At 38.5% G+C, this 21403-nt stretch overlaps 1 protein-coding gene across 6 annotated transcripts in view; it reads left to right on the forward strand.

The window, feature by feature from the left end:
• The first annotated feature begins 1585 nt into the window (after positions 1–1585).
• Positions 1586–21403, forward strand: part of LOC131676604 (TOX high mobility group box family member 3-like) — a 275645-nt gene continuing 255827 nt past the window's right edge. For 2 of the 6 annotated variants that reach the window (XM_058955801.1, XM_058955753.1), the window contains exons 1-2: positions 1885–2594; positions 13052–13892. In XM_058955801.1, coding sequence (XP_058811784.1) covers positions 13824–13892 — 69 coding nt within the window. In that variant the 5' untranslated portion in view covers positions 1885–2594; positions 13052–13823. Of the gene's footprint in view, positions 1684–1884; positions 2595–13051; positions 13893–21403 lie in introns of those variants that run through there. The other 4 variants (XM_058955782.1, XM_058955792.1, XM_058955772.1 and 1 more) reach the window with 4 other exon arrangements.

The following is a 21403-nucleotide window of genomic DNA, read 5'->3' on the forward strand; positions in this document are numbered from 1 at the left end:
AGGGAGTGTTGCCGTTATGACTAATTTTCACTCTTCGTCACTTTCCCTATTCTCTTTGGATCAGCGTAGGACGATTGTTAAGTAATCTTTTCTGCGAGGGAGTGCAAAGTTGATGCAAAAATGGAAATTAAATGCATTTTTTCAAGGTGTTTGCAAATTTGTTACACATTCCTAGAGTGATCTGCCCCTAGCGGCAAACCAACCAAAAAAGAGTTTTCAATACCAACACCTGAACCACAAACGGTTGCCAAATTTGTGGCAGCTGTTCAGTCCATATTGACGACAGCAAAAGCAGATCCAACACCCCAAAAACCACTGTAAGAAACATCGGTGAAGAAGATAATAATCAATGTAGTGATGTTTTCGATTTTCACCTCTCCCGTTCTGTACTTAACCGTAAATTTAAACGAATCCTATCTAGTTCATAGTATAAGAGTATACCATGTTTGTTTTGTTAGCGTATGTTACCTGTAGAATATCTGTTAGTTTAAGTTGAATATGATGTTATGTGTATCATTAGGATTTGATGTAATCTGTTGATGCGCAAAGATGAGGAGGTTTTATGCCTATTCAAGAGAGAATTTGTTATGTATAATTTGTTATGTATAATAACAATGACGACGGATTAACATTGGTCACCTATGAGTGTAAGAAGCAGAAAAGAACACCTGATCGCGAGCACCAAGACACTTTTAACGATGATGACCTTGATGTGAAGGACAGGAGAGGATTAAATGATCCCCATGACGCAGCAGGCGAGCCGCGAAAGAAGGTCTCCGCTCGCAATAAAAAATTGCGCGCACGAGATCCAACGAATAATCAATAATATTTGTTTTTATTTTTATTCCTATATATTGTAAACACATGAATGATCCACGGCTCCGTTAAGCTACCGCCATGAGCCGTGTCAAATAAACGAAATAAAAAAAACTGATAATAAAATATGCTACACAGCCTGGAGTTTCGATGTTGTCAGAGTAACTGCAATTTTATGCAAATTTGAAGATTTTATTCCCAATTTGCCATAGAAATTTTAAAATTCTTGTGAGTGAAAAGCTTATATCGTAAAAGGCTCATATTTGGCTTAAGGTTTGTTGAACCCATTTACCATTTGCATTAGAAGTGTTCCGAAAAAACCGGCCGGTTTCTGTGTACACTTACATGCTTCAACATATTCAATCGTCCCCAAATTAATAATTTGTGCCCAAAATAATACAAGCTTCGTCCGTTTGTGTAAAAAAATAATGCAAAAATAGATATGTAATTGTAATCTCATCAGAATCCGACACTAACATGGCGCCAGGACTAAACTAGCACTAACTACAGCGTAATAAGTGTACATCACTTTAATATTCTAGGCTCGGAAGGGTACAGGGCATCATTCGAACTATATCTTCAGTTAATGTATACCTTGCTAACCGCATCCCCATCAGACAAGAATGTGACACTATTGAAGAGTCCAATTTCGCCCACTGTGCTTATCAATGAGAAGCAAAAATACAACTCAAATGAATTGAAATCGTTTTGCCTTCGTTGGCACGACGACGGCCGCTCGTTGCCTAACGCGTCTCAGATTCGTGCACACATTTGTCTCTCGTAGTATCACCAGCAGAATCAACATCAGCACAGCATAGCTATAGTTAGATCTCTTTTCTTGTGCGCGATTAGAGTGCCACGGCTAGGGTATGTATATTTTCCAGTCATTCCGTTGCCGAGAGAGCGTGAATCTCACTTATTTCTTGCCGATCTGTCTGTGTTTATGCTCGATATTCCGGGCTGTTCTTGAGCCACTCCACTTTCCGTTTTCTCTGTGTGCATGCAACGTGGGCAATGGCAGCAGTCTCTTAACGGTGTGTTCGTTATATTTTGTTTGATATTTGTACAGATATATTTTTTCTTCATTCGGTCAGCGACCGTTCGTGTAGTAACATAGTAGGTCGGGTGTTCGTGCTAGTTCGATCATTCTTTCTCTTGCTAGAAGGACAGTGGATAAACGTTCGAAACCATCCGTGTGTACCTTACGGGGAAGAGTTTCTCTCTCATGCGGTCGTCCGGTGCATTGTCAGTTGCATCTAGACGGAAAATTCGTGCAACTTCGTTCGCTTTTTCCGTGTACCTATACCCGGTTGTGCTTGCGCAAGGTGTGATGCTTCGGGAAGCCTAGTGGCAGCAACAGAATAGGCTCAATGCAACATGTTGAACAAGTGTCAAATTTGGTGATGTAGCGCAATTGTACTTCGAGCATACTTGGATTCCACTTGAATTGTTCGGTATACAGTGACAGTGAGACGGACAAAGTGACATAACATTATACACGGCTGGTGCAACAGTGTTACACTGTAAAGCAGGAGTACTGAAACCATCGATGAAAGTTTTACTAACATCCAAACACATCCTGGATTAAGATTTTACTAATGTAGGTAGATAGATATACGTACGTATTTGTATGTAGATATGAATTGAAAACGGTGGTGCAATCAAATATAAACCGTTGAATAACAAATGAGGAAGAAAATGTAGTGATTGATGGAATGAGATTAAAGTGAATCACTTGTGTAACAGTGCATTGCAACAGTATTAGATGCTACATAGAGGTGATTATCTTCTTCGATGTGATGATACAGCCTTTTCAAAGTATTTTCTTGTGTAAATATTGGAATGCCGAACAATGTCTATTGAAACTGTTGAAAGCTTAACAAGATACCAAAGAACATGCCATGGTATAAATAACTCAAAGTCATGAAAGACGGTTTCAGGAAAAATTTTGCGAAAAATTTTCGAAACTAATTGGTTCTATCCCTCTATAAAACATGCACGCTGTTTGTGATGACCAATAAGGGTAGAGCAATTTGAAAAAAAAGTCTCGATGTCTAGTTTTCTAAAAACATTGCGCAATTATTTTTTGCTTGATATAGGATGACATCAACCCGTCTTTCGTAGAATTTACGCCTGACCTTCGTCGATTCGGATGAATCTTCAGACGATAGGAATAGTTTTTTTTCGGGCCAGATAACTTTTCAGACATAATTTTCAAAAAAATCACAACTTTGATTTAATTTATGTTGAATTTGGAAGTTGTATTTTATGTGACCCTTATTACTGTTTACGAATAATGCAAACTTCGAACAAAAGTGGCTCATATTCTCATTGACGACAGAAAATTTAGATGGGTTTAATAGTCAGTAGCCGTTTGAATTGCTTTTAAATGAATCTTGCTTTTGTCGTAAACATAAACAGAATGTCTTTCTCCAAAGCTTTATTGATTCTCTAAAACTTTTTTCAGATACAATTTTCATTAGTACCAACGAACACTGAATCATAGTTGGTCGATGTTACGTCAGACCAGACTAAATCGCAAAGCCTAAAAAAATGAGACAATCATAGCGGATTAAGGATTTCTTCAGCTACATTCGACTCTTAGCTGATTTTTGAAATACAGTGAAGACCCGATTTTATCAGCCCCCCATTTTATCAGATTTTTGGCCCGATTTTGCCAGCTTCATATGAAAATTGATAGTTGGTAGTTTGATGGGATCTAGCAGACGAATGCGATTAAATCCTTTTTTTAGAATATTTTTCTTATCTTAGAGATTCAAAAAAAGCAAAAATAAGATTTTCAATTTATTTTTAATTTTGCACTGTCAGACCCCCTTAAGGGAAATTTAAACTAAATAATCAGAAAGGGTTATGAGGCTATATGTAGGGACAAAAGAAGAATATTTTAAGGGCCTCGGTTTATTAAAAAGAAAGAAAAATATATGTCCCGATTTTGTCAATGTTTATCAGCCTAAAATTCACGAAGGGGTGATAAAAACGGGTCTTCACTGTATGGTACAATAAGCAAGAATTATAGCAAAAATTAATTTCAAATTCTAATGTAAAGGATGCTATGTTTCAACTTTTAAACTCGTTTTTCTCGAAATCAATACAATGTCACTTAGTCCGGGCTAACTTAACACCGACCAGTTGGTGCAAATCGTTTCTAACCACACGTACGCACTTTTTCTGAGATAGCTGTGATGACGATGAGTCAAATGCGACAACAGCGTGTGTACTAAAGTGTTCAAATTATGTGAGGTTTGGTATTGATTAACGACGCTGAATCTTTAATAAAGATTTGACATCTCCATTCCACCTTTTTTACCATTTATCTGTCAGTAATGATTCGATGGTATGAACCAATCAAGCACGAGACCTGGCAATGGGCCTGGATTGTGAAAGATTCGAAGGCATTTACCTCGTATATTGAATGCTTTGACAGGTCTTGGGCTCGTTTGACACTGCAGATAAATGCTAAAAAACAGATAAAAATGTCGAGTCTTTACTTAGAGATTCAGCATCTTTAGTTTAGCTTTATTTTCTTTCTGCTCCGTAATCAACACATCAAAACAGATGATCATGCGCACATAATTTTTCATTTTCCGGAGAGCTACTGGCTGATTATTTTAATAAAAATACATAATGCTTTTTTCACAACTCTGAGATCAATACCTGGTTTCTGGTTTACGTAAGACGAGGAATTCTTTAGTTTTCCTCTTTAAGTGGAGGTAGGGCATTATTGTTTATCTTTCTTCTCTTGCTTCCAATCATCGAGTTTCTCCTTAACATTGCTAGGACTGAATCCAAAGTCGTTATTTCAAGTCCCAGAATTTCCAGTTCGCTCAGGAGTCCGCTCACTGCCAGCACAGAACACAAGGAAGAATGCTGTCACACAGAAGGTGTGACAGCATTCCTCCTTGAGTACTGCCTCTAATGGTTCTCATGATTGTGGTTTCGCCTTCCAGCTATGCTTTCAGTGCATGCAACATGTCAGTAATCCATCCGATTGTAGACTGCTCTATCCCCTTCAATCCAGCCGCACGCCGGATGGATTCGAAGGCAGTATTGTCGAAGGGTTCATCAATGTCGATGAAGAGCGCTACTATGCAGTCTTTAATTTGCAGGTTATTTTTACATTGAGGGTCCACGTATAGGGTTTCTAAATATGAATTTTGGGTTTTATTTTATATATTTATTTTGTTGTTGTAAATAATTCATATTGAATTATTATTATGGGGGTCCTGTTATATAATTGTGCAAAAAGTACAAATTGTTTGATGATTCTTTTGAAGAAGTAAAATGACTTAGACATGTGCTATTCTGCAAAATGTTTATTAAGGTTTCATCTATAAAATCAAAATTTTCGAATGTAAGGTGTCAAAAATGGCGTCCAAAATAGCGGCTCCAGCAAAAGGTATTTTGAAAACCGACCTCATCTGCAATCAAAAAACCAATGCGATCTTTAAGATTACTTTTCTTAGAGGCGCCCCAACCTAAAAAAACTTGAAAAAAATCGTCATAGAAACAAATTAGCGGACACTTGAAAATGAACTATCTTTTTTCGCATTTTTCCACTTTGGCCGGCTGTTCCTACATCGTTTATGATCAAAATATTACGATTTTGTAGGTTACAGCGCTGGAGAATACGATCTTCTTTTAGGCGGGCAAAATGCGAAGTTATTTGGTTGAATGGTTCAAAAACGAGAATGCAAATTCAACAAATCTTGTTTCGAGAGAGCCGCCATATTGGACGCCATTTTGGACACCTTACACTCGAAAAACTCAACGTAGGAGTTAGGCATTTTTAACGTAGAATGTGTGTGCAAAGTTTGAAAGAAATCGGTTAAGTAGTTTTTGCATGGCAGGTAACACCGCAATGTTTTTCCAGAGACGTTCTACAGAAAGCTTCCTCACCGAGTTGTTTGCCGATATTTTTGAATAGATCTAGTTGATCTGGCAGATATTCTTTGAAAAATAGTGGCAACCCTGGTCCCAACAAAAAAATCCCCAAACAGCAATACCAACACATTCAAATCTTCTCTGCGTCGCACTCATGTTTCATCAATTCTTATTCAATAAATATTAACGCGTCGGATTGTCTGGGAGTGTGTAGCACTTCGCTTGTCATTGTATTGCGCTTCAGGCGGAGTAAACACAATGGGGATAAAGACGAGGTTTGATTTTTCTACACGACACATTCCGTATTTGAAGATCGGCTCACACTCGGCTAGCTTCAAAGCACAGTCAGAAAAAAAAAACGACTCGGAATAGTGGTGGGGTACTTCGGCCGGTGTTAAATTGAAATTTCTTTTCTATCACGGACGTTAACAGCAAGATAGCAACTGCACAAAACATGAACAGTCCTTCCCGTCATTTACGGGAAGCAAGACCTATGGTTTGGATCCACGTGTCCGAACTGAGGGTCCGGATCCAGACACTTGTCTGGATCTAAGCACCAAGTCTGGGCCTGGTTCAGGTCCGGACTTGGAAAGGGGAAAGGGGATGGGTTAGATCCAGGTACTGGTCCGGATCCGGTTACTGGTCTAGATCCGGGAACTGGTCCGGATCTAGGTACTGGTCCGGATCCGGGAGGTTCGGATTTGGAAACTGGTCTGGATCCGAGAACTGGTCTGGATCGTGAACTGTGTCGGATCTGGCAACTAGGCCGGATCCGGAAACTGCCTAAAATTTTTTTTTCGCTATCCAACCTACCCAGTAAAAAAAATCCGTAATTCGGGCTGGTTTCTGCCAATATTGGGGTAGATTCCAGCCTGAATTTGGTTGGATATCCGCCAGGATTCCGGTTGGTTTGACTCGGTACTAATACTGTCTTAGAAATCGACCGAATTATTCTACATGCGAACAGAGCCGAGGTTGACACATACTGAAAAAGTGTTTGATTGTGTGATGCACATACATGAACAGCAACCGAAATTCTTCATTCCACCGTTTACTACCTTTGCGGGAATATGAGTTTAGTTCCGCAATGTGCAATTGCATGGTCTGTTACCGAAAAGACAATAGATTCTTACCCAAAAGTAATAGAAACATACTCGTCGGATTTTGGGTGTAGACATGTTTATTCGCAAAAAATTAAGACTTGGAATTTCAAGTATATCCATTAGACCTCTCCACATTTTGAAAAGGTTTTGAAATATACATCGGTCAGCTCAAATTCTTGTTCTAGGTGTGAATTTAAGAACTTTCGCCAAAAAATGGCTTAATTTGGACATGATTTAGAGGTGTCTCCTATCAAAAATCGTGTTTTTGATATGTTTCTGTAGAAAGATCACGTACACTCTGATTTAATAGGCCCTACATGCCCACATATCATCAAAGGTTGTTCCTTAGACGTATCTCAACATGTTTTAACAGGTGAACATAGCTCTAATCGCAATAGAAAAAATGTTAATTGGATTTTTATATAGAGAAGAATACCAAAACCAAGAAAAAATACTACTAATTTTCCTTGGTTTTGCTATAGTTTTCTATATGAAAATCCAGTTAACAAATTTTCTATTGCGATTACAGCTATGTTCTCCTGTTAAAACATGTTAAGATATGTCTAAGGAACAACCTTTGATGATATGTGGGCATGTAGGGCCTATTAAATCAGAGTGTAAGTGATCTTTCTATGGAAACATTTCAAAAACACGATTTTTGATTGGAGACACCTCTAAATCATGTCCAAATTAAGCCATTTTTGGCGAAAGTTCTTAAATTCACACCTAGAACAAGAATTTGAGCTGACCGATGTATATTTCAAAACTTTTTCAAAACGTGGAGAGGTCTAATATCCATCCATCAAAATCAGTTTTTATGCCCACTGACACTTTCACTTTAACTGGCTTTTCCAAGAATTTAAATACTTATTCCGATAGTTTGAACTATTTTTCCATAGTATTGGTTTGGAAAGGCCTTATGGATCCAAATCTCCGGAACGAGAATGCCGAACGAAACAATTTGCATGCTGTAAGGATGACTGGAAAGAGACTGCATTGTACATGATCAAGTGAATGCACGGCTTTTGTGCTACCAACACACCCTAGACACTTCACACTATTTACTTCAATGCAAAGGAATACTTTGAAATATCGATCTGTCTCATTTGTGAGTAGCATTCTCCCTACTAAGCCAGAAAATTATATTCTGCACAAAAATCTTTTGTTCAGAAATATGTTACCAAAAATATTTGAATTCTGCAACAAATTCCAGAGTTCTGGTAACTAGTTAAGGTCCCTCAATTTTGTAGAAACACCAGATAATCAAGAAAAGAAAAAAAACGAAAACGAAAAGGTGAAAACAAAAAAGAATGGAATCCCAAGAAGTCCTTTGTATATTAATTAGTCATTTTTCAAATAATGGGATATTCACAAACATTTCAGAACTTTCTAAAACAATGGATTGAAATAAGCGGTGTGTGCGAACATGCGCTTTGTTCGTTTGACGTTTTTGTTCCTGATTATTTCCCATATTTCCATATTTTAATTGGAGAATAATATTTTCGGTAGTGTCAAAAATAGCGGCCACAGCAGTTAAAGTTCCGCTACTTTGGTTATAGCTCTTCGCCTAAAACGATCGTGGATAAGTGGAAGTAAGAAACTCCTCGTTTATCGGCGCAACGTCGGAGCGAATCCACCCAGTAACAACGCCATCGTCTTCAAGAGACTTGTCGATTGCTTGATCCTGCTGCGGTTTCATCGATTTGCACGCTTTCGCGATGGTGTATCGTTCTGGGCAGATGAAACATTTTCCGACTTGAAACATGATCACTGCAGGAATTCTCGCTCAATGGTTTGCTCAAACTTTTACTGCATTTCTTTCAATCAATCAACTTATATGCTGTCGCACTTGTGTATAATCCACTGAAAAGTAAATGACGGTATGTACAAGGTGACAAGGTAAGTCCTGAAAGCAATGAATTAAAATTTGATGATACACTAAATACGTGTCAATTCCATGCGCAAATATTCGTAGCAAGGAATCGAAAGCTTAATAATAATACAGGTATAAATTTGATACTCGTATTATACTTGAGCGAGGCTTACCGATGGGAAAATGACCTCGGAATGTAAAATGGGTCATTGTAAAATCGGCAGAGCTGAAATGGGTCATTGTAAAATCGGCAGAGCTAACACCCCCTACATCCCGAAATCAAGTTGTTTGCATGAGGAAGCCAGACCATATACAGAAAGCTTTTTTCATAATACCGCTGTCATTTCATAATACACACACATTTCAGAACTTTCTGAAACAATTGATTTCAAATTTATACAACCCTTTTCATTCATTTACTTCATTCAATTTTTTTATTAATTTCAATTTTTTTCAGTCTTGTTTATTATTTATTTCATTCAGCATCCTTTTTATTCATTTTGTTAATTTAAGTTCATTTTATCTATTTTATTTGTTTCATTTTTTGAATTCACTCTGAAAAGTTGATTCTTTTCATACAGTTTATTCATACCATTCATATACTTCATTTTATGCAATATTTTCATTTTATTTTATTCATTGCTCTCAGTTCATACAGTTTCTTCATTTTATTATGCTGACTTTTTTCAGGAATTTGTTATATTGATATCATCCAGATTATTGATGGTCCTTGGCACTATGAACGAAAGACTTGGACAGATTCAACGTTTCGGTCACATCCCTGGCCAAAGCATCGTGATTCCGCTTAAACGCTTTCACTACACACTTGTGTTTCTGTTCACTAATAGAACATCCATGTTTTCCGATGTTCCGATGAGAGAGTTGAGCATTTTCCAGGTGCTTGTACAAAATCAATTCTTGACGTTGCTTTTCGGGTGACGCCATTTTTTCCAATTTTTGAAAACTGAGCGGTAACAATATACTCTAAACTACTTCTACCTAAAATTTCAAGAGAAAATACCTAATGGGTTATTTTCTGCAGCGTTTTTTCCGTGATGGAATTTGATGTAGGACACTCTTTATTATGATAAAAATCAGTACGTAGTATTGTAAATTATTAAATTTACATCCGCTGTTCGAAATTACGACCGAACGTTGATAAATTATTTTCCGAGCGCAAGAAAATATTTTTCATGGTCTACTATTTCTGATAAATCGATTTTTTTATTTAACTCGTTAACAAGTTCTCTCATATTATCAATCCGACAGTACACTCTCATTCTTACATTCCCATCCTACTCCTCACTAAACCATCGTATATAGTTATCTAGCAGTGCTCCCAAAAAAAGATGGATTGAGAGACAATTGACTCGGCTGGCTCAAGAATTTCGCTGGCTTAAGATGGCATCTCTGCATGTCTCTCACTGGAGGACAACTTATCGAAAATATTCACAGAGTGTCTTTGGAGGAACTGTTCATATGAAAAATGAATCGCTAATAGAACATTGTTTTCGAGATATTCGTAATATAAAAATATTGAAGAATTTGAAGTTATACAGGTGAGAGCTTGGCTATATAAGGCGTTTATTATGGTATTCCCAATTTAGCTTTTTTAAATATAACTTTTTATTGCGGCTTTGCACGCAGTACTAAAATATTGATAAACACGAGATATGAGATATGCATTACATAATCATTTTTGTCAGTTTGATCTGGTTTAGTGCCATTGTGTTACCAAATTAGTTGGACTTCTACTAGAAAGTGTAAGGAAAAACGGTTTTGCTCTAGTTTTTCTGTCCTGACAAAATGCGCACATGAATGGGGCTGCTAAATCAAGAAGTGACGGAAGCCTACCAGAACGATTTCTGCCAACGGTTTTAGTATGTACGAAGTTATCGAACCAACTTACTCCGTTTTTCTTTGTATCTCGTTAAGATCATGATGAACAAACACCATTCCGATGGATCACATCTCTTTAACATAGAATCGTGATTCACTCGCACTTTTTTAAGATCCGACTCTTTTGATCGATTCGAGCGTGAATCTCTTATTTCCGCTGGAGCAAAGCAGAGAAAAAAAATTTGATAGGGGAACTGTGGGTAAAACGAACAGGTAGCCAAATCTAGTCAATATTTGTTAAATTCAAAACAAACTTCAGAGAAACTTGGCCTACCAAGTATTCAAAGGATATTGAAACCATTTCTTGTAATAAAAATGTCGAATATAATATAAATATGATCAACAGCCAAATCGGCATGCATGTATATGTATATTTAACATTCTTTTCTGAAAATGGGGTTACATCATAGTAATTCAACCTGTTACAAATATTATGCCTTAGTGGGCAAAATGAACAGGTTGTAGTGGGGGTAATATGGACAATCTTAACACTTCAAATACCAAGCCTCAAAATTAGTCAGAACGCTTACTTTAAGTTGCTATAGTTTCATTGTTCTGCAACAGATCCATAAAAATTGGATAACACTTGTTTTTAGATGTGTTTATATACCACTAGATTGAAAATCGGTAAATATTACGACAAGAAAATTTAATTTTTACCCGCAAAATATCCTGTGTACATGCAATTCTCATGTCCCGCATTCTGTGCGTAAAAACATTGTCACTAGGTGTTCATTTTACCACCACAACATATTCATTTTACCTTCACACTATAAACATGTTCCATTTTTGGACATGTTTTGAAATCATGAATAATACGTTGCGTTGCGTTGTAATGATAATTTTGGCGGATTGCACAATGACTTCATCATGTTTAACTGCTGATTATCTAACAAGAGTTGCTTAGGAAGTGGTAATTAAGAATTAAAACCAATTCGACCCATATTAAAACCTCAACAGCAGGATAGCCATCATTGCCGGCCACCCCCCATCGTTCCATCGTTCACGGGGAAGGATAAAGGATAAGGTAGACGGGAAGTAGTGAGCTCCACCTACTTAACAGCAGATAGACAACTCATCATACTCCTCCATAGGCGTCGCGGAGTTGGTGGTTTGGAAGGGTATAAGGTCTATGATTCGCTCCAAGCAAGCGATGCGACCTGGAGCATGGTTTATTAGGTAGTAGTTTAGTTGGTTTTCGAGTACACGATCACTCGAAAAAGAAAAGATCTTGTTTAGTTTTTGGTTATGTTTAAACACTGAGTAGCCGGCTACCGAGAGTATCATGTTTTCTAAACAAAAGCAATTTGAATTCCATACAGCCGACCGTGGGAGTATTGTCTAGAAAAGCTTATCTTACCTGCATAATGGAACGGATCACTATTTATTGCGACTGTATTCAGAGAAATTTAGCTATTCCTTTTCTACGAAATATTTTTTGGGTTGAAAACTACCGAGTGATAACACGTTGTACAGACAAAGAGTTATGATAGCTCGAGATGTTATAAATCAAGGAAAGTATTTTCCATATCGGATTGTTTGTGAAATACACGTATACGAACGATAGTATCGAACATTATATAGAAATATAAAGGATCGTTCACCTGATGCTCGGGCTTGTTAGCAAAAACGGAACTTGAAATTAGATTCATAAAAACAGACGCGGCGAATTTTCAGTACTTATTGACCCTTGATCATCGATACTAGTCAGAACCGAAAGATTCACTCTGCAAGACGGATACACTAGCAGTTCCACGCGTGCGTCGTTTGTCCCTCTTACCTGTCAGCATACGACCACAGATCCTAGCCGATCTTCACTAATGCCACTCCCGCGCGAAACGAAACTGAGACAGGTTCCAATCCGTCAACCTGTCGAAGTGAATTAACTGACTGCGGTTGGGATAGAATCCGACCCAGTCCCGAGTTTAAGCAAAAACGGCAAAAGGTGGCCTGTACCCGGGTTGCATCGCGGGCAGGTAAGGGATAGGAGTTCTGTATCAGAGGTGAATGGCGACATAGATTGGCAACATGACGTTGCACGATAATACAGCTTTGCAAACCTATGTTTTGAAGTCATGAATAATGGTTGAAAAAATATGTTAATGTCGAAGTATTTTCACCAATTATGTACAAAATATGTTTAACAAGAAGCATACACCGTGATTTTAGTATCTCAATCACTAATTACTTAGAAGATAATGGCTCTGCTTAACATGTTCATTTAACCACCAGTTCCCCTATTACTGGTTCACAAAAAAATTATATATTATATGCCCTAGAAAAATATTTGGCAAAACAGACTAATTTTGTTCTAGTACATTACAATTATGTAGCTTGGAACAATTGTCCATATAATTAGAATTAATAAGAGGTAGGGCGTTTTATACCGTTTTACCCTATTTCGGCATACAGAACAACAAACAATCGCTAACGAATTGACTATTTCCTTCACTTTCAGATAACAATAGGCACGAATTCTGCTGACCCATGAAATACTAGTAACAGAAAACGTTTGTGGTTATCAAAGTATAAAAATAATAAACTGCGGACTCACGGTACAGCAATCGAAGAAAGAGACTGAAAAAGTGTCAGTGCATAATCTTTTTTTTTTGCGCTCCGGAAAAAACTGGTTCACGAAAACAGCTGATAATAAAAGAAATCAAAATTAACCTAGAATAATAAAGTGACGTGCCGAACACGCGGGCAGCAAAGCAAGTGAGAGAACGAGTAGCAAGGTGAAAAAAGTTTTCGGATTAAAAGGAAGAAAAATCGCCTCTTCCTGGTTTGTGCAACCAAAAGTAACACGTAAGTGGCAACAGCAGCAAGAGTGAGACAGGCAGCTCATCATCTCGCCTATTGTGCTCTTGTGTGGTGACTTCAACGCCGGTGTTGAAAGTTAATCGTGCATAAAAAGAAAATAAGTAATTATCCTTTTAAATAAGAAAATTGAAGCAAAAAAAAGGAGAGGCGTGCAGCGTGGAGGAAAAAAAAGATGTTCAACCAAGTCGAAAATTGGGAAAAGGAAAAGAAGAAAATAATCGATGTGCTACAATTATAAGTGAGATAATTCCGTTGTTTTTCTTTCCTCTCTCTTCTTCCTCTGCTTACGTTTGGACCCACCCCCGCATGGTCGGTCGTTTGCTGATTCTATAACAAACTCTGTGAATACTGGTTTACACTGTTCACCGTCAACGAAATATCGAACGGTGTTTTTACTGTGTACCGTTATCATGGAAACTAGTTACAACAGTGGAAACGGAGAATTCGACGTGAATATGTTCGATCAGTACATTTACAAGGTGAGTGATTTTAGTATGTATGTTTGTAGTTAAATTGTAGCAACAGTTATCAAATGTTTGAAACTAATCCATTTAACCAGCAATTATGAACGTTCAACCGATCATATTATTCCATGTATTTTATCTTTTTTACCATTGTCCCGTATTGCAACTTTCCAGTTTATAGTACATACAACCCATGCCGGACAGACAATTTGGGGCCAACTATTGTAGCAGTAAGCAGATTGCTTCGACTTGCTATAACATTCACCTCTCGTATTAGCTTTTTTTCTAGTTCACAGAGCTTTCGTCGTATTTACCTATTTCAGCAAAAGAGGCAGCACACAGTTAAGCGTTACGGTTATCATTCTTTTTTTATTATTTCTCTAGTTTCGAAAAAGAATGCAGTAAAACAGGTTATGTGTACAGCTTTTCCTCTGTTTGTCGTTGTTGTCGTGTTTTTTATCGTTTTGTTTAGCATAAAAAACGTACCCATGAAAAGAAAGCTAACCACGCGAGAGTGTAATGATGCACTTTAGCACCATATGAATTTAGAGAACCAGAAACGGGCGGGTGAGAAGTGGAGATGAAAATAGTAGGCAGCACTAAAAGCACTTGAACTGGTGGGAAGGAGGAATAGAGAGATAGAGATAAATCAATTATTTCTCCTGATAAATATGCTAATTGTAAAATCGTGACTCTAAAACTGTAATGAAAATAAATACCATGCCAATGATGCGGTGGTATGGGAAAACAGGATAGCACACTAAGTGGACCAATGGGGAAGAGAGTCGGATCGGTTTGAGTTGAGCAATATATAGTAACAGCAGCAACAAAAAGAGAAACGAGGAAAGGAAAATAAATAAAATAAACTGCATATAATTCAGTGGAATTCATAATCACCATGTAGTTTTGTAAACATCGTTTCTGGCAGCGAAGACATGGAACAAATGAACGAACCAAAACGAACGGAATTAATGTCAATCTAGCGTTAGTTTGTTTCGCTGGTTTATCGCTTGTTTTCTGTAAGTTGCTGGGCTTTTGTCATTGTGATTAAGATTTAACCGTTGCCAGTTTCGTGGTGATGTATATATCACCAAGAAAAAATGTATAACTGTTGTCTGGAATGGATAACAACTTTTGCACTAGTATACTGGAGAAGTTTCTGAATGGCGTAATCAACATTTCTTCTTATAAAAGCCTATACCAAGTTATTGATCGAACCTTTAGAATTTGGGACGATCGACTGTTGCATGTTGCCTTGAAACATATTCACTAGAAGACACCCTTGTGTCGCCTTGATAAGCTGCATTAACTAATTTAATCCTTTATAGAACTGTGGCATTTATATTGCCTCCTTTTCTTTTCGTCAATAACTCAGGAATGCAAAAAAGTAGATGGTCTAGCCTCATGGACGTTATTTGTTAACCTTCCGGCAGTAGCGCTAGTGCACTGAGCGCACGCTGCTTTGAAAATCTAGCGAAATCGTCTTAGGCCACCAGCGGGTGCTCGTTCAGTGAGCCGTTTGCGGGACTTCTGGAGGGTTAAGAATCTGGCAACCATTTTTACGGTTTTTCATTGAAATAGAGTGACAGCTGTCAGATTGTTGAACTGTTTCATTTTGAACAATAAAATTACTCAGTTTTAAAAAATCCAAAAAATCGATAAGTTGATGATGCAAGCTTTAAAAATTGGCTTTTGCTATTCCAAGAATTGGATTGAGTGAGGAAAATATGCCTGTGTTAACAAATAGTATTAATCAATATAGATAGGAACCCGAGCAAAGTCTGATATCAAATTAGTTATGGGATATGCGTTTCGATTTCGTTTCATCATGATCCGACATTAACTAAGTGACAGCAGGACTAAGCTAGCGCCGGATTGATGCTAGCTCCAAAAACGAATACACTATTTGTGTTTCTGAGCAAACTCCCAGTCACACGCGATGAGAATTACTGTTAAAGTGGTTTGACATCAATCTTGACGTAAAGAGGATAAAGTCTCTCAGTAAATCAAAACTATTAAACCAAGGTGTAAGTGAAAACTTTGGAATAATAGAGTAAAACCACCGTCCTTTATCGCCTATTATCCATCAGGCCTCTTCGAAATTCATGCCTCGTTCCCCAAATCAGCTGAGTTCCGCCTAGTTGTTAAGACGACAAAGAACCATTTTCTCTAACAATTTTCGTATGCAAGATAACAGAAATTGTACTATACGAATGAATGTTCGAAGCTGGTTTACCAAGCTTCTGGATGATGACGACCTTAATTTGTCTCCACTCATGCGGAGCTATGTTTTATTCTAGGAAACAGCTGAATAAAGTTCACAAACGTTTCTTTGCTAAGTCAGGCAAGCTTTTAAGCAAGACAAACTTGATCTTATCTGGCCCCGGAGCATCATTGTTGCGCGATAGTAGAGCTATTGAGAAATTGACCATCGAAAACGGGAGCTCAGAAGCATCCCGACCAAATACTCATGGGTTCAAACACCACACAGCCCCTTGAAAAGACCTTAAACATGGTCCGTGTCAAAATTTCCAACCATCAAGGTACCGTACAATGGTCTCAATAACCCATAAATACACCAACATATGGTGTTTTATGTGGGATCTACCGGACCATGGTAATGGTGTTTTCATGGGTTGAACCCATTTCAAACACCCATGTCAAGCCCCATGAGCAGGGGGGTATTATGGACTTTTCGTTTGCTCGGGATTCGAGGTATCTCGGAGGAATCTGATTACGCAACTTCCTCATTTGTCGTTGACCGATTACGTATATTTCTGGCTGTCTTCCAAAGAACATAGAAGACCTTTTCTACAAACCTTTAACAACATGACGCCAAAAACCTCTCTTTTTTGCTTTACTGGGGCTTCTAAGCCTGCGCCCAAGTAAGGCATACCCGACTTGAAGCTCTTGCTAGTCAAATAATATTGTAGTAACGAAAACATGTTTCAGAAATTTCGAAAATATTACAATTCATGTGGGTCAGAGTTTGTTGGAATGTGAGATAAGATTTCAATTGTTCCATTGTATAACGAAGATATCCTTAATACTGTTTGACGTATTAACCATCGAAACTGATTAGTGAAGTCAGTAGGAACGAGTTAGCGATTAGCTGCTTAACTAAATCGCTAATAGTTGGAACCAAACAGAGATAATACTCTTTAGTGGAGCGGGGATTTCAAAAACATTGAAGAGACGTTCCACAGTTGTTTTAAAGGAGATCAGACCTGTTTCAGTCCTGTTCTCTTGCAGTGATCGAGCCCTGTGATCTTTAATTTGGGTTTGGATACTCGAGTAGCCCTAGCCTTGAATTTAGAAACCAGGAGCTGCTAGTCTGTCAGTCGGAGGCTTCTTTGGTTTGGATTGTACGGCCCTTGTTCACGTGGAAGTTTCGGAGAGGCGGCAGCACTTATCTACTTATCTTCATTTGATTACCAAGGTACATAATCGGTGTCCCGTTCCGAGCTACATACATCATCATCAGATAAATCTGAGAATGTGTTTTGCAATGGTATGAGACTCGCAATTGATACTTGCAGAATTCCCGCAAAAGTGCGTTTGCGTCGCACGCCGAACAACCGAACCGCCGCCAAAAAAAATTTTCAGCCTTTTTTGGTGCATTTGTCATCTTTGTGTGTATCACCGCATTTTGAGCATTTCACTTTGATGCTTGGTGCTTGTGCCATTAGTACAGCTCGTAATTTTCGGATTTTGCGACACCCTTAGAGGTTCGCCTTTAGACCAGAAATAGACCACGAATATTATCTTGTCGAATACGCATTATAGTGAAACATAATTGGGAACGACATTTTGGTTACCAGTACCAGTATTAGAACCTGCATTAACTCATACCAGAACTCGTACCAGAACCCGTACCAGAACTGGTACCAGAACTTAAAGTAATCATGGGAGAAAGGGGGAAAGAAAAAATATAGTTAGCGTTTTGAATTTTCGGTATTGCACGCACCGGTTGCATTATTCATGGGGGTGACGTAGTGATCCATGTTGTTCTCATCAAATACCGGGGCAGCAGAAATCACTGTCTCCAAAAATAATTTTCAGAAGAAATAAAATATAAACCGAAATGAAAAAATACAAAGTGAGGTAAAATAACAAAAGGGAAAACTTACTGCTCTACTGGAGCACCAGCAGAATGGTACTAGAAATCAGCGTCACAAGCACCAACACCACCCAATCAGTGTCGCTCTTCGCTGATAAAGACGTCGGCGATACGGTGACCGATAATCGCCACAAATTACAACCACTGCTTGGTGAACATCCTTTTCACCACATCCACTGGCGCAGCCGACGAAATCGCCAACGCTACGAGTTGTTCTATACGGCGAGCTATGAACGCATTTTCACCGTCACTATACAATAGTACGAATCGATGTTGGAGGCTCTAACGCCAGTTGCCTAATATGTGCCGAGTATCTATCAAATCGAGGCCGAGTTGTGATTCTATCCAGTTTGAGGACATCCGGACCGAGCAAACGAAAAACCCATAATACCCCCATGCTCATGTTCCAAATTCACCCCCACTGCATGGTGTTTGAAATGGGTTCGATCCATGCAAACACCATCACTATGTTCCGGAAGATCCATATAAAAACCATTGGTATATGGGTTTTGAGACCATTTAAAGGTGTTTCGATGGATGAGAAATTTGACTCCGATCATATTCATGGTCTTTTTATGGGTTTGTATGGTGTTTGAGCCCATGAGAATTCGCTTGGGGGGTGTATCGATGTAGGAAGCTGTACTGGAAGAAGGTACTACGGTCCGCCATGCATTTAAAGCCGGCAATTTTGAATTCCTCTCCTTGGCCAATCTGAGCCGAAATCCCCAAAGATGATCTTGATCTCATGGTTCGATTAGCTGTATTATTCACGTTGTAGAGTTCTTCTTTGTCGTTATCGATACTTCCGATGTATGCACGTTGATGGTGCTGATGTTGAAGACCCGGCCCATACTCAACCTTCACTATATAGTTCACGGGGCGAAAATAACTTCGCATTTACGTAGGACAATTATTCGAAGTGCGCATTGGACTATGCTGAATCTTCCTTTAAGTTGGGCTTCCCAAAGAACCCTAATATCTTGCGTGAAAAAGTCACAATAATCTTTTCAGGATCTGGGAATACTTTGTTAAATATCTCATTCTGCTTCCAGCGGGAGCTGGGTAGTCGCATGGTATGAGTTTGGGGGTTTCCTTCACTTGATGAAATTTGCTGCAGGCACCGCTTTCAACTTGAAAATCAGCTCTAAGAGAACAGTGGCATGTTCATAGGCCAGTTATTATATTTAGAAAGGCTTCTCTAATCTTCCTCTTTGAGAATTTAATAAACAGATTTAATTGAAAACAGGGTGGTAGGACATCAAAGAATTTGTCCTTCATTCTTGCTCCCAGTCAACGAACTTTTCCTTAAAGTTAACAGCTCCACATCAACGCATGGTTCAGGACCTGAGGACGGGAGGCAGCTTCATTACCAACTTCTGACCCTTTAGTCACAGTCTCAATTGCATATACTTCCGCCTGAAACACTGGAAACCGTTCATCCATTCAGTTTGGTCGGGTATGACAACCTTGAATGAAAAGTCAAAGACATGGCAGATCGGCATGCTATCTGTGTATTTTTTACGTAAAACTGTCGTGTTGGCTGTGATGCACTAGGCGGATGATAGGTCTGTTATCTTTCTCTGAAAAAACAGCCTGTATGCCGTGTGGCAATTGGCGGGTTGATCTAAGCCAAGAATGTATCCACTGGGTTCTTGCTCCCAGGTCGTAAAAGGCGACTGAAAGTCAAGATGTATCTCCGTATCCAGGACTGAATGGCTGGCGGTAACAAAATATGCCAATCGCGAATGGAGTATCATGGGCCTTGCCCTTATCGTGCTAAGCGAATCTCTGACACAGTGGACGTTTTGTTTCTTCGCAAGCTGTGAGACTCAAATCATGAGTTGCAAAACTAACAATTTTATCCAGGCAAATCTGCATCATGCGAAAGGAGGAACTGGAATCCTTCGCAAAAGAAAATATAGACGTGGCTTTAATCCAAGAACCATGGGCTTTGGAAAAAGAATATTCTAGGAATGTCTACACAAACGGGTAAGATAATATTTGACAACTCGGTGAATATTTAGCGTGGGCTATTCTGGTAAGTGCAAATCTTAACTATACACCAATAATCGAATTTATGAAAAGAGACACAGGAGGACTGATATAGTAGCTTCTGCTTACTTCACAGGGGAATCAGATGAAGCCCCTCCACAGGAAGTAACTGAGATTGTGTGCTACTGTATGAAAAGAAATAAGCAGTTCATTATTGGTTGCGATGCAAACGTCCATCATACAATATGGGGAAGTAGGGATATCAACGAAAGGGGTAAGTGCCCTATAGAGTATATATTATCCAGCAATATTGATATATGTAATAGAGGGAACAAACCTTTTTTAAATGCAATACGCGAGGAAGTGTTGAATGTAACAATGTTAAGTCCAACCCTCTCTGAAAACTTCGTAAACTGGCATGTGCCTGATGAAATTTCTTTACACGCACATACTCTTCGAATATGAAACAGAAGGAACGCTAACAGAAGTCTACAAAAATCCCAAAAACGCTAATTGGGATGCATTCTGCTCTCTACTGCTGGGCGCAGAAGCATGTGTTGAAGCAGAAATCTAAACCGAAGAAGAATTAGAGATCTGGTCAAATAATATAACATCTAAACTTATGGATGCTTATAATAGAGGCTGTCCAGCTGAAACGCGAACATCTAATAAGGACACACCATGGTGGAACAAAACTATAGAAAAGCTCAGAAAAGTTTCTAGGAAACTGTTCAACCGGGCTAAATGAACTGAACAGTGGGATGAGGATAAAAAGTCTCTTTCGGCATATAACGTAGAAATTAGGAAATTGCGAAGAAAAAGTTTGAGGCTGATGTGCGAGCGGGTTGAACGAACTCTCGTCGTTGCAAGACTACAAAAAACTCTCTCAAGCGATCATACAAACGGGTTAGGTAGTGTGAAGAAGGACAATGGAACTTTCACCATGGATTCCCAAGAAACACTTAGTATCATGATGGAGAAACATTTCCCTGGTTCGTTTCCCTTTAATAATATACAAACACAGAATCAAATTGAAGCAGAGCCTGACTCATATGAAGCTAGTACCGAAGCTCATAAAATAGTCAGTGCTATATTTACAGACGCAAAATCGGGGAAGCGCGATACATCAATTCCAAAATCTATTACGCCAATCAGCCAATAACCTCCATATTTCTGAAAATAATAGAGAAAATGATTGACTTACACATTAAAGCAGAGTACTTGAAATACCCTCCACTGAGCGAATTTCAATTCGCATATCAAAGCACCAATCAACAATAGATGCATTACACATGTCGGTTGGAAAACTAAGGAATGAAATATCACTTGTAGCGTTTCTCGACATAGAAGGAGATTTCGATAATGCTTCTCATACTTCAATGCGGAATGCTATGAGAAAACATGGGTTTGATAT

The sequence above is a fragment of the Topomyia yanbarensis genome, chromosome 1, assembly GCF_030247195.1.
Source record: "Topomyia yanbarensis strain Yona2022 chromosome 1, ASM3024719v1, whole genome shotgun sequence".
In the NCBI taxonomy this organism is placed as follows: Eukaryota; Metazoa; Arthropoda; class Insecta; order Diptera; family Culicidae; genus Topomyia; species Topomyia yanbarensis.